This window comes from Nannospalax galili, unplaced genomic scaffold (assembly GCF_000622305.1).
Source record: "Nannospalax galili isolate Female #2095 unplaced genomic scaffold, S.galili_v1.0 scaffold153, whole genome shotgun sequence".
Classification (NCBI taxonomy): Eukaryota; Metazoa; Chordata; class Mammalia; order Rodentia; family Spalacidae; genus Nannospalax; species Nannospalax galili.
In genome coordinates, this window is record NW_008333469.1 from 267,933 (window position 1) to 280,516 (window position 12,584).

At 39.7% G+C, this 12,584-nt stretch overlaps 1 protein-coding gene across 1 annotated transcript in view; it reads left to right on the forward strand.

Moving 5' to 3' along the window:
• The window catches only part of Gtf2b (general transcription factor IIB), a gene marked incomplete in the record, with an annotated part of 44,216 nt that overhangs the window by 31,326 nt on the left and 306 nt on the right, over positions 1-12,584 (forward strand). The window contains 4 exon segments of the mRNA XM_008828290.3: positions 6,438-6,584; positions 6,715-6,844; positions 8,773-9,054; positions 12,170-12,584. Coding sequence (XP_008826512.1) covers positions 6,438-6,584; positions 6,715-6,844; positions 8,773-9,054; positions 12,170-12,303 — 693 coding nt within the window.

A 12,584-nucleotide genomic window follows, 5' to 3' on the forward strand; every position in this document is an offset into this window, starting at 1 on the left:
ATTCTTCTACAGGTGGAGATCCAGTTTTGCCAGCACCATTTGCTGAACATGCTGTCTTACCTCCAGTGAATGTTCTTGGCCATTTTGCCAGATATCAGGTAGCTGAAATTGCATTTACTCATATTTGGGTCTTCAATTTTGTTCCATTGATCTATGGATCTATTTTTGTGCCAGTAGCATGTTGTTTTTATGACTATAGCTCTGTAATACAGCTTAAAATCTGGTATAGTAAACCCCCCCGGCATTGATCTTAGTGATCAGGGTTGTTTTGGCTATTTGAGATCTTTCGTGCTTCCATATCAATCTTAGGATGTTTTTTTCCAAGTCTGTGAAAAATGTCATGGGGATTTTGATTGGCATTGCACTGAATCTATAAATGACTTTTGGTAGAATGGTCATTTTCACAATATTAATTCTTCCAATCCATGAGCATGGGAGGCCCTTCCATCTTCTGATGTCTTCCTCAATCTCTTTCTTTAAAGATTTAAAATTTTCATTGTAGAGCTCTTTAATGTCTTTGGTCAGGTTTATTCCAAGATTTTTTTTTTTTTCAGGTATTGTGAAGGGGAGTGTTTCCATGTACTCTTTCTCTGATCACTTGTTTTTAGTATATATAAAGGCTACAGACTTTTGTAGTTTAATTTTGTAACCTGCCATTTTACTGAACTTGTTAATAATTTTGAGGAGTTTTCTGGTTGAATTTTTGGCATCTCTTAGTTATAAACTCCTATCATCTGCAAAAAGGGATAATTGGATCTCTTGCTTTCCAATGATTTCTCCTTTAATTTCAAGCTCTTGTCTTACTGTTCTTGCAAGTTTCAAGCACCATGTTAAAGAGAAGTGGAGATAGTGGAACCCATGTGTGGGTTCTGATTTCAATGGGAATGCTTCCTGTTTTGCTCCATTTAGAAGGATGTTGGCTGTGGGATTGTTATATATGGGTTTAAGTATGTTGAGGTATGTTCCCTCCAGTCCAGTTCTCTCTGGTACTTTGAACAAAAAAATGCATGTTGAATTTTGTCAAAGGCCTCCTCTCTATCAGTTGAGATGACCATGTGTTTCTTGGCTTTGAGCCCATTTATATGATTTATGATGTTTATTGACTTACGTATATTGTACCATCCCTGCATCTCTGGGATAAAGCCAAATTGATCATGGTGGATGATCTTTTTGATGTGTGTCTGTATGCGGTTTGCAAGCCATATATTGAGATGACCATGTGGTTCTTCTCTTTGAGCCCATTTATATGATTTATGACGTTTATTGACTTATGTATATTGAACCATCCCTGCATCTCTGGGATAAAGCCAACTTGATCATGGTGGATGATCTTTTTGATGTGTGTCTGTATGTGGTTTGCAAATATCTTGTTGAGAATTTTTGCATCTATGTTCATTAAGGATATGGGTCTATGGTCTTCTTTTTTGGTTGTATTTTTACCTGACTGGTATTAGAGTGATGCCGGCTTCATAGAAGAAATTTGGAAGTTTTCCCTCCATTTCTATCTTTTTGAGTAAATTAAGTAGTATTGGATGTAGATCTTCTTTAAATGTCTGATAGAATTCTGCTGTAAATCCATCTGGTTCTGGACTATTTTTAGTCGGGAGGTTTTGTATTACTGTTCCAATTTCTTTTTGTGTTATGGGTCTGTTTAAGCTGTTAATCTCTTCTTGGTTTAGTTTTGGTGGTTCCCATGCCTTTAGATATCCGTCCATTTCTTTTAGGTTTTCAAATTTAGTAGCATATAGGTTTTTAAAGTATTCCCTTATAATGGTCTGTATCTTTCTGGTGTCTGTTGTGATGTTTCCCCTTTCATCTCTGATTTTGTTAATTTGGAGGTGCTCTTTCTTTCTTTTGGTTAACTGGGCTAGTGGTCTGTCAATCTTGTTTATCTTTTCAAAGAACCAGCTCTTGGTAATGTTGATTCTTTGTATTCTTTTCTGTGTTTCAATTTCATTAATTTTTGCCCTGATTTTTGTTATTTCTTCTTGTCTGCTGGGTTTGGGTTTCATTTCCTGTTGCTTTTCATGTGTCTTGAGTTGCAACGTTGTCATTCATTTGTGTTCTTTCTGATTTTTTGATGTAGGCACTTAGAGCTATAAACTTCCCTCTAAGGACAGCTTTCAGCATGTCCCAGAGGTTTTGTTGTGTTGTATTGTCCTTTTCATTTAGTTCCAGGAATGCTTTTATTTCTTTCTTAATTTCTCTTTTGACCCATTCATCATTCAAGAGTGTGTTGTTTAATCTCCATGTGTTCATGTGGTGATTAGAGCTTCTTCCAGTGTTGATTGTAAGCTTTATTGCATTGTGGTCTGATAGAATGCATGGAATTATTTCAATCTTTTTGTATTTGTTGAGGTTTGTTTTGTGCCCCAGTATATGGTTGATTTTGGAAAAGGTTCCATGGGGTGCTGAGTACAAAGTATGCCCATTGGTGCTTGGATGGAATACTCAGTAGATGTCTGTTAAGTCCATTTGATATATGGTATTGTTTAATTCAGATGTCTGTTAACTCTCTGCCCTGTTGACCTATCTAATGGAGACAGTGGGGTATTGAAGTGCCCTACTATTAATGAGTTGGAATTTATTTGGGTCTTAAAGTCCTTTTATATTTTTTTTTTTTATGAAGTTGTGTGCACCAGAGTTTGGTGAATATATGTTCCTGATTGTAATATCTTCTTGATTTATTGTTCATTTGTAATATCGTCTTGATTTATTGTTCTTTTGATCTGAATGAAGTGGCCCTCTTTATCTCTTCTGATGAGTTTTAGTTTAAAATCTGTTTTGTCAGATATTAGAATTGCTATGCCTCCTTTTTTCTTAGTGCCATTTGCTTGGTATATTTTTTTTCTATCCTTTCACTTTAAGATAGTGTCTGTCCTTGAAAGTGAGATGAGTTTCTTGCAGACAACAGAAAGATGGGTTTTGTTTCTTAATCCATTCATATAGTCTGTGTCTTTTGACTGGGGAGTTCAGTCCATTGATATTTAAAGTTATTAATGAAAAATGAGTATTAAATCCTGTCATTTTTATTTCTGTTTACATTCTTGATATACCTGTACTTTTTCACAGTTAAACTTTCATTGAATTTATTTCCGCAACCCCTTGGGTATAGTCGTTCCTTTCTTCAGCTCTTTGTATTGCTTCCGGAACTCTCTGAAGGGCTGGTTTTGTGGACATGAATTCCTTCAGCGTATTTAGGTCATGGAAGATTTTTCTTTCCCCTTTGACTATAATAGGCATTTTGGCTGGGTATAGTAATCTGGGTTGGCATCTTTAGTCATTTAAAACTGGGAATACTTTGGTCCAGGCTCTTCTGGCTTTCATAGTTTGCACTGAAAAGTCAGCTGTAATCCTGATGGGTTTTCCTTTATATGTGACTTGTGTCTCTTTTGCAGCTTTCAGTATCGTCTCTTTGTTTTGCACATTTAGTGTTTTTACTATGATGTGCCGTGGGGCGTTTCTTTTCTGGTCCTGTCTGTTTGGTGCTCTATATGCTTCTTGTATTTGTATGGGCATGTCTTTCTTTAATTTTGGAAATTTTTCTTCCACGATTCTGTTGAAGATTTGGTCCATTGCTGTTATCTTGGGATTCTTCTTCCTGTATGCCTATGATCCATATTGTTTGTTCTTTTTATGGTGTCTCACAATTCCTGCATATTCCATTCTTGTGATTTCTTAAATTTTTCATAATCTTTGCTTGAGTGGTCTAGTTTGTCCACTTTGTCTTCCAGTCTTGATACTCTGTTTTCCATTTCATTCATCCTGTTGGTGAGGCTTTCTCCTGTTGTTTCTAATTGGCTTACTGAGTGTTTCACTTCCTTCTTCATTTCAGCCTAAGTAGTCTTCAATATTTCTAACTCTTTTTCTGAATTCATTCAGAAGTTTATCCCTATCTGCCTTCAGTTCTTTGATATTTTTGTTAATTCACTGAATTCTTTTATCATGTTTATAATTGTTCTTTTGAGTTCCATGTCCTGTATTATCTCTAGGGGGGGTTCTCATTTTACTCCTCTAGAGGACTATTAGCATTTGGTGGAGATGTGTTATTTTGCTTTTACATGTTATTATTTTTTCTGTCTGATTTTGACATGTGGATTTCTTTTGTAGTTCCTGATTCTTGTGTGAGACTCAAGCCTTCAAGTTTAGGTCTGCTTCTTTTTGTGAACTTTATCTGTCTTTGTGGTTTGCTTTTGGGGCATGAAAAGCTGGTTCCTCTAAGCTTCCAGTTCTCTCTTTTGATTTTATATTGGAGTGGCCAGATTGGTTTTGTCTTCGGGAATTCCCACAGAGGCCCAAGTCAGATGAGGATCAGATGCTCTCAGTCTTCCTCCTAAGGTCTAGATCCCTCCAGGAAAGATTTTGGGCTCAGGAATTTGGGGATTGGACTGGCCTGGGAGCGGGCCCAGGAAAGATGCTGGTCTAGGGCAGCTAGTGGCCCTGCCACCCAGAGATGCAAAGGAAGATGGGGGTGGGAATCGGCCCCAGGGGCTCCTGGGGTCTGCACTGAGGAGCTGGGTTAGTCTAGGAGAGCAAGGCCTGCGGGTTGGAGAGAGCTTCTCCTTTATTTTTTACAATATATATTTTTTATTAAATTTTTGTACGTTTCATGCAGTATATCTTAATTGTATTTAGACCCCCTCCCCCATCTGCATCCTTCCTATAGCCCCCCCCCCCGCAACCGGATTTCATGCATTCTGTTGTATCCATTAAGGCCTATCAAATCAAGTTTCTGTACACAGATGTCCCTAGGTGTGAGTTCATCCATTGGTGCCTAGTCAGCCTATCTAGTATCACACCCTTAAAGAAGAGCAACGGGCCCTCACCCAGTAGTGATCAGTTGTCAATAGTTCCTCAGCTAACGTTGGGGCTTCTTACCCATTTCTCTAGTTCTTTGCTGGGTTTTTGTCTGGTTTGAGTTTGCATGGGTCTTATGCTTGCTGTCACCATTGCTGTAAGTTCATTCAAGCAAGTTCTCCACTGCCTGGAAGACTGTTTTCGTGTGGTTATCCACCATTCCAAAAGATACTTTAAATGCTACATGTATCACATACTTAATTTCTGTATGTATTTGGGAATATTTCTGGAATTTCTATCTTTTCCTGCTTTGATGGAGCTAATTAGATGTTGTCCCATGTCTCAACACCCAGTAGTACTAGTTCTGTCTCATTGAGCTTTTTCAACATTTTCTTCATTAATCTTTTGTATTTAAAGGTTTACCATCATTTTGCTTTGTTTACCCCATCCTCCAAAAAAAATTGGAGGTGGGGTGTTGGTGTTTTCACTGAGATTTTATTTAGATTTATTTACAAAATTGACTTATTGAATATCTTCTGGTCCATTCAGTATGTCCAACGGTATGCCCATTTCAGGATGTTTTTAAAGTTTTCATGAAGAATATCTTGCATATTTCTTAACTTTATTCTCAGATTTATGGGTTTTTCTTTTTTTGGTCTTTTTGAGACAGGGTCTCCCTGTAGCCCCAGCTGTCCTGGAACTATGTGGACCAGGCTGGCCTCAAACTAACAAAGATCTGCCTGCCTCTGCCTACCAAGTGCTGGGATTAAAGGCATGCACCACCACGCCCACCTAAATTTATGGGTTTTTAAAAGTGTTTTTGGTGTTGCTCTTGTTTTCTGAAAAACTAGTTTTTGTATGTATCAAGGCTGTTGATTTCTGTTGATGAGTATTGGCCTTGTGGCTTTAAGAATTCTCATACTATTTATACCATGATGGTTTAGTGGCTTTCTTCAGCATTCCAGGTACATAAACATAGTACCTGCAAGTAGTTTATGGCCTCCTTTGCAATTTTTACTAAAAAATTTTCTTTTGGTTAACAACACTGACTGGTTTTTCTAGGATAGTGTTGTAAAGTGGTAGCAGTGGGTAGAACTTTTGCCACGAGTTTGACTTTCATAGTCCTGTTACTGGTTCTCCATTATAGTAACGCATGTTTTGGGCATGGGAGAGTAAGTTTTCTAAGAAGGAGAAATGTAATATTTTGAGTTACTATCTAAAAATGAAATACGAGTTTTGTTCAGTTAGCTTTTTGGTACCTTTGGAGGTCATGTGATTTTTCCTTTTTAGACCATGACTATGAGATTTTAGATTAACTATTGGGTTCTCCAGTGGATGGCTTTCATTTATTGAATAGTTGTGACTTGATCATTTATCTTTAATATGCTGTTGTAGTCTGTTTTCTAACTTTTAACATTTTGTAGCATCTATAAATGCAGCTGGACTTTGGTTTTCATAGTCTGTGTTCTTGAATGATGTTTTCAATTACTTAAGTGTCAATGAAACAAACTCTTGAAAAACCCTCCCTGAAAGCTCTTCTGCGGCATGTGGAGTCACATTACATAAACTAGATTTTCATAGAAATGGTCAATTTGAGTCTTCCAACAGTTTTTTGTAGGATTATAAACTTTGTTTTATAGGGTACAGGAGCTGCCAGTTTTGATGAGTTTGGGAATTCTAAGTATCAGAACCGGAGAACAATGAGTAGTTCAGATCGGGCAATGATGAATGCTTTCAAGGAAATCACTACCATGGCGGACAGAATCAACCTTCCTCGGAATATAGTTGTAAGTGCTGTCCACCTCCGTAAGCCATTCTGGCGTTGACTTTGCATAATTTAATGAGCACATAAAATTTTGATATTGCAAGTAATTAAATGGCCTAGAGTTAATTAAACTTCGTTTCTCTGCTTTGAAGGATCGAACAAATAATTTATTCAAGCAAGTGTATGAGCAGAAGAGCCTGAAGGGAAGAGCTAACGATGCCATAGCTTCTGCCTGTCTGTATATTGCCTGTAGACAAGAAGGCGTTCCGAGGACATTCAAAGGTAGGGTTCGGTTGCAACACGTGACAGCTTCACTGAGGTGTTCAGTGATCCACCTGACCTTCATTTGCCAGGGGCTCTTTAGTCTGTTCTTTGAAAAATATTTAATTTATTATTTTTCTTTTTGTTTTACATGTATGACTATATTGCCTGCATGTAAGTGCACCTGTGTGGTGCCATGCCCACAGAGGTCAGAAGAGAGCATTGGATTCCCTGGAACTAGAGTTACAGATAATTGTTAGCTGCCATGTGGGTGTTGGGAACCAAATCTGGGTCCTCTGCAAGAGCAGCCAGTGCTCTTAACTGCTGAGCCATCTCTCCAGCCCTATTTTGTTCTTTGATAACAATTTCCCAAGGTGACCTTACTGGCCATGTTCTTTAGAAACTCTTCTGTCATGTGGAGTCATTGCTAGCACAGTCTTTCCACTGGCTGGCTGTGGGCTTTGAGGCCTGCATCTTATGCTAGAGAAGCTTTGTAGTTAGAGCTGTACACTCGGTGATAAAAACAGCTTCTGATCCCAGCACTGGTCTCTGTAATTATGTGAGGGAGTCAGGTCTTAGCCAGTTGGGGTAATTTTGTTTCTTGAGGTCTAGTGTTTGCAGTTTTGTACAAACCGAAGACATTGAGATAACTGCTATTTTCATTTGCGTTTACTCATGAGTATATGACAGCCAGTCACAGTGTTGACATGGTGAATACATATGGTGTTCAGTGCCTGAGTCCAGTTTGAAAACTACACTTCCCATTGACTCATGCAATGAATATTTACTTTTTACATGTTTTCTCCTGTCAAACAGAAGAAGTGATGGCCGTTATCACCACCTCCCTTTTTGCTATAGCAACTCAGAGTCTGACATTAGCTTATTTAGCCGTAGCACGTAATTGCCAGGACTGCATGTGCAGCTCACTCTGTGTAGCTTCGCAGACATTCTTCAGCTGGAGTATTTTCTTTCATGTCCTTGGAACATTCCTTACAAAGATGAGTATGTAAATAGCAAAGAAGTTCTTGGCTAGTTGAAGAATTTATTTGCATAAACTAGAGCTAGAGAAGTTTGTATTTTGAGAGATTACTTTTTGAATCTAAAGTGTGGTCAGCATTTAACCAGGATGTTTTGTTTCATTTTAATCTGTTTTTATTGAGTTTTTGTGTCTACAGGATATCTCAAACAATCTTAATCATCTGTATACCCCAGTCCCCAGCGGCACCCTCACATAGCCCCCGCTGGATTCCATATACTCTTTCATCCATCTTAAGGCCCAGTGTGTCAAGTCAGTGACCCCAGATGTTACCCAGTGCACGTCCCTTCACTGAGGTCTGGTCAGCCTATCTAGAGTCTCTTGTTTTAGGAAGACCGGCTCTTCCTAACCAGGATTTTTGTGTGTTTGCGGGGAGGGGATCTTTTTTGAGACAGGGTCTCCTTGTAGCCCCAGCTGACCTGGAACTCCCTGTGTAGACCAGGCTGGCCTTGAACTCACAGAGATCCACCTCCCTCTGCCCCCCAAATACTGGGATTAAGGCATGCCCGGCCCTAACCAGGAAATTTTAAATAAGCTGTATCGGAAATATCACCGAGAGGATTCATCTTTAAGCCAAGATTGAAGTTTTTGCAACTAGTTTGGTTATTTTTTTTTTTTTTAATTTTACATGTATGAGTGTATTGCCTGCGTGTGCGTAAGTGTACCCATGTTGTGCAATACCCACGGCTGTCAGAAGAGAGGGTCAGATTCCCCTGGACCTGGAGTTACAGATGGTTGTGCTGGGAATTGGACCCTGGTCCTCTGCAAGAGCAAGCAGTGTTCTTAACTCCTGGGCCAACTCTTCAGCCCTAGAATGTTTTTTTTTTTTAGAATTTTTTTTTTAATAATCAAAAAGGATGCATTTTAAAATGAACTCTGTGGCTTGTATGAATTTGATTTTTTTTTCTCTTAGAAATATGTGCTGTATCACGAATTTCGAAGAAAGAAATCGGTCGCTGTTTTAAGCTTATTTTGAAAGCTTTAGAAACCAGTGTGGATTTGATTACGACTGGGGACTTCATGTCCAGGTTCTGCTCCAACCTTTGTCTTCCTAAGCAAGTGCAGATGGCAGCTACACATATCGCCCGGAAGGCTGTAGAATTGGACCTGGTTCCTGGGAGGAGCCCCATCTCGGTGGCTGCAGCTGCTATTTACATGGCCTCACAGGCATCAGCAGAGAAAAGAACGCAGAAGGGTAAGCTCCTCTTAAGGTCTTCTTGGGAGCGGCTGCCCTGTAGGAAGCTGCTGTGGGTTTGTGCTGGCTTTCTGTTGTAGTGTGAAGCAGGTTAAGTATTCAGAACCCGTACTTAAGAACTCCTTTCCCAGCATTAAAACTTAAGGAAATAGACTGGGATTGTAGCTCAGTAACTCAATGATACAGTACTTGCCTAGCATACCCCAGGTCCTTGGGTCCAATTCCCATCATCTTGAAAAACACACAGGACCTTAGGAAAATATGGTATTTGCCTTTAAGTGGTTCTTTGGAGTTATAGTCTTGTGTACAAATGTCCTTTTCCCATTTGAGTTGTTTTAACTTGTACCCTTTGGGGAGGCTGTTTACTAGAGTTGGGCAACTTATCAGTGGTTACATAACTGAAGAAGCTGGCACTCCTTTCCCCAGTGGACTGACTGTCAGTAGTCCCTCAGGGAAGGGTGCTACCTCACGGGCCTGTCCTCCTCTTACTGTTTTTTGTTTGTTTGTTGGCCTTTTTGAAATGGGGTCTCATGTATCCCAGCTGGCCTTAAACTTGCTATGTAGCTGAAGATGATCTGTATTCCCCGCTGGGGATCAAACCCAGGGCTTGGTGAATGCTAATGAAGGGAGGGTCTATTTGGCTCACATTTCCAGAAACAATCCATCAATCAGGGAGGGCATGGCCCAGGAGTTTGAGGAAGCTGGTCACATTGTATCCACAGTCAGAAAACAGAAGACTGCTTTTTCTTTGCAGGCTGTGAGATCCCAATCCATGGAATATCTTTTTCTTTAGTCTGGGATTCCAGCCCATGAAATGATGTGGCTCACATTTTGGTTGTTTCTTCCCACCTCAGTTAACCTTGTATAGATAATGCTTCACAGATCTGCACGAGCAGCCAGTGCTCTTAACCACTGAGCCATCTCTCTAGCCTGTTCAATCATGTTTTAATGCCTTGGTAGAACAGCCTTTCACCTGAACTCAGCTTAGGCTATGAGGAGATAAAAGGAATAACTAACAGATGAGGTTGAAAGCCAGCTGCTTGCTAGTTAGGTGCATCATCCATTCCCTTTGGCCTTCACTCATAATTCCCAAGACAGTTTAAGTCTCCCGACAAAGCAGAGAGGTTGCAATCCAGAGATGGATTGTCTTTGCCTTCCTAGTTGTAAACTTTATCTAACACTGTAAAAACATTTCTTTTGATGCTTTCTTCTACTTAGATTTAATATGAAGAGTTTCTTGTAACTTAAACTTTTCAACTGGGTGCAGTATTGTATGTTAGCAGAGTACTTGGAAGGCAGAGGCAGGAGGATCCTCAGGTGTAGGAGGCCAGCCTCAGCTTCATGGGGAGACCATGTCTCAGGACAGACAAACCAGTCCTGTCCACTAGGCACCTGGTCTTCAGATGTTTTGCATTCATCAGTGTTGCTATGGAGCAAGGTAAGAGAATTTAAAATTAGTTAATGGCACAATGATGGCCAAAGACATCCACACCGAAAATCAGTAAAAATTGTTTTGAATCAATTAAAAACATGTAGAATCAGTTTGTATTGAAAAATGTGTTTTAAAATCCATTTTAATAAAGTATTCATAATAATTAACCAAATCTTCTAATGGTAGTCTTTCAGGAAATAGTGACACTGACTTTGGAGGGTATAAATATTTCTTTTAGGATTCTCTAGTAGTACAAAATACTCAGATGATATGAGCTCAATACATATGCACCAATATGTAGTTTTTTTGTTTGTTTGTTTGTTTGGAAATTCTAATGTGTTTATTGGGCTTGCTAACAGAACATAGGGTAGGGTTTTATTTACAGAGGAGTGGGCAACCCCCCATTTATACCTGAGCTGGAAAGTCCACACTCAAATATAGATCCTGTGACTTCCCAACAGCCACACAAAATGGCAAGAGAGGTACCTCATGGCATTCTGGGCTTATATATCCTTAGCCGCTCCCCCACATGCACCTAAGGCCCAACTAATTGGGTGGGAAGGGTAACTGGTACCTCCCTGCCCCCTGGACCCCTTGATGAGTGTGGGAAGGAGGTGTCCTATAGCTTACTGGCATAGTGGTTCACCCCTTCCACTGGTTCTTACATACTTTCCACCAACATCTTCCTCAAAAGTCCCTGAGCCTTGGAGTGAGTGGTAACTTTGGGATGATCTTCCTTCCACTGTGGCAAGGCACTGAACTTTCGGGTTCCTGCATCATCTGTTTTCCACGGGCTGTTTGCCCATTTCAGTGGAATTCCATCTATACCATGTGGAGGCTGGATCCAGGCACTCTAAGGCCCAAGTATGTGTTTTTTAATAGTGAAAAACAGGGCTGGTGAGATGGCTCAGCAGTTAAGAGCACTGGCTACTCTTGCAGAGGACCCAGGTTCAGTTCCCAGCGCCCACATGGCAGCTAACAACTGTCCATAACACCCTCTTCTGACCTCCTCGGGCATCGTACAACACAGATGCACTTACATACATGCAGGCAATACGTTCATATACATAAAATACTTATTATAGCACATTTTGGTTTTTTGTTTCTTACAGGGCCTGTAGGGGAGACTTGGTAGGAGAAATTTCAAACACAGAAACAGTGAATTTCTTTAAAACACTTATTCATGGATTTCTTCTGTGAGCTTCAGGCAGATTTATAAAGGAAAAGTAGCAGTCCGCTCCTGATACACTCAGTAGAATATCTGTCACCCATAGTGCCAAGCCTGTGTTCCTTTGCATATAGTGCATCTTTGAGCATTACTAAGAAACCTTTTTTTTTTTGGTTGGGGGTCGGGGGATAGAGTCTCACCATGTTTTCCTGACTGGCCTGGAACTCACTATGTAGACAAGGTTAACCTTGAACTTACTGAGGTCCACCTGCCCTGCCTCCCAAGTGTTGGGATTAAAGGCTTGTGCCACCACGTCTGGCAACTAAGAAATCCTTTAATAAAGTAAAGAAACCTACCATTATCAGTGTTCATATTGACTTCGTCTACTGCTTTCCACCTGTTCATTTTTAGTCCCATTATCTATTTTAAAAAGTGGAATTTGAGGTTTTGTTTTTCTCTTCAGTAGTAGGAAAGAGGTAAGGCAATTCAGTTTAAATTTTTTTTTTGTCTTTTAGAAATTGGAGATATTGCTGGTGTTGCTGATGTTACAATCAGACAATCCTACAGACTAATCTATCCTCGAGCTCCAGATCTCTTCCCTTCAGACTTCAAGTTTGACACCCCAGTGGACAAACTACCACAGCTATAAGCTGAGGCAGTGAGCGTCGCACTCTTATATACATGGAACTCTGTACATAGCCTATACACAGTTCTAGTTGAGCCTTTAATGAGGGAAAAGGGAGATGGTACGCATTCCAGGGCTAATTATTATTGCTTAGCATTCTGTATGTATATACTAGTGCAACATATTTAATGATTTAAATTTCTTACTGAATTTGCTTTCTTTTGTAGTGATCTAGGAAACTGTATTTTGGAAGATATTTGAAATATGTAATTCTGAAATAAAACATTTTTCAAAACTGAAGTTTT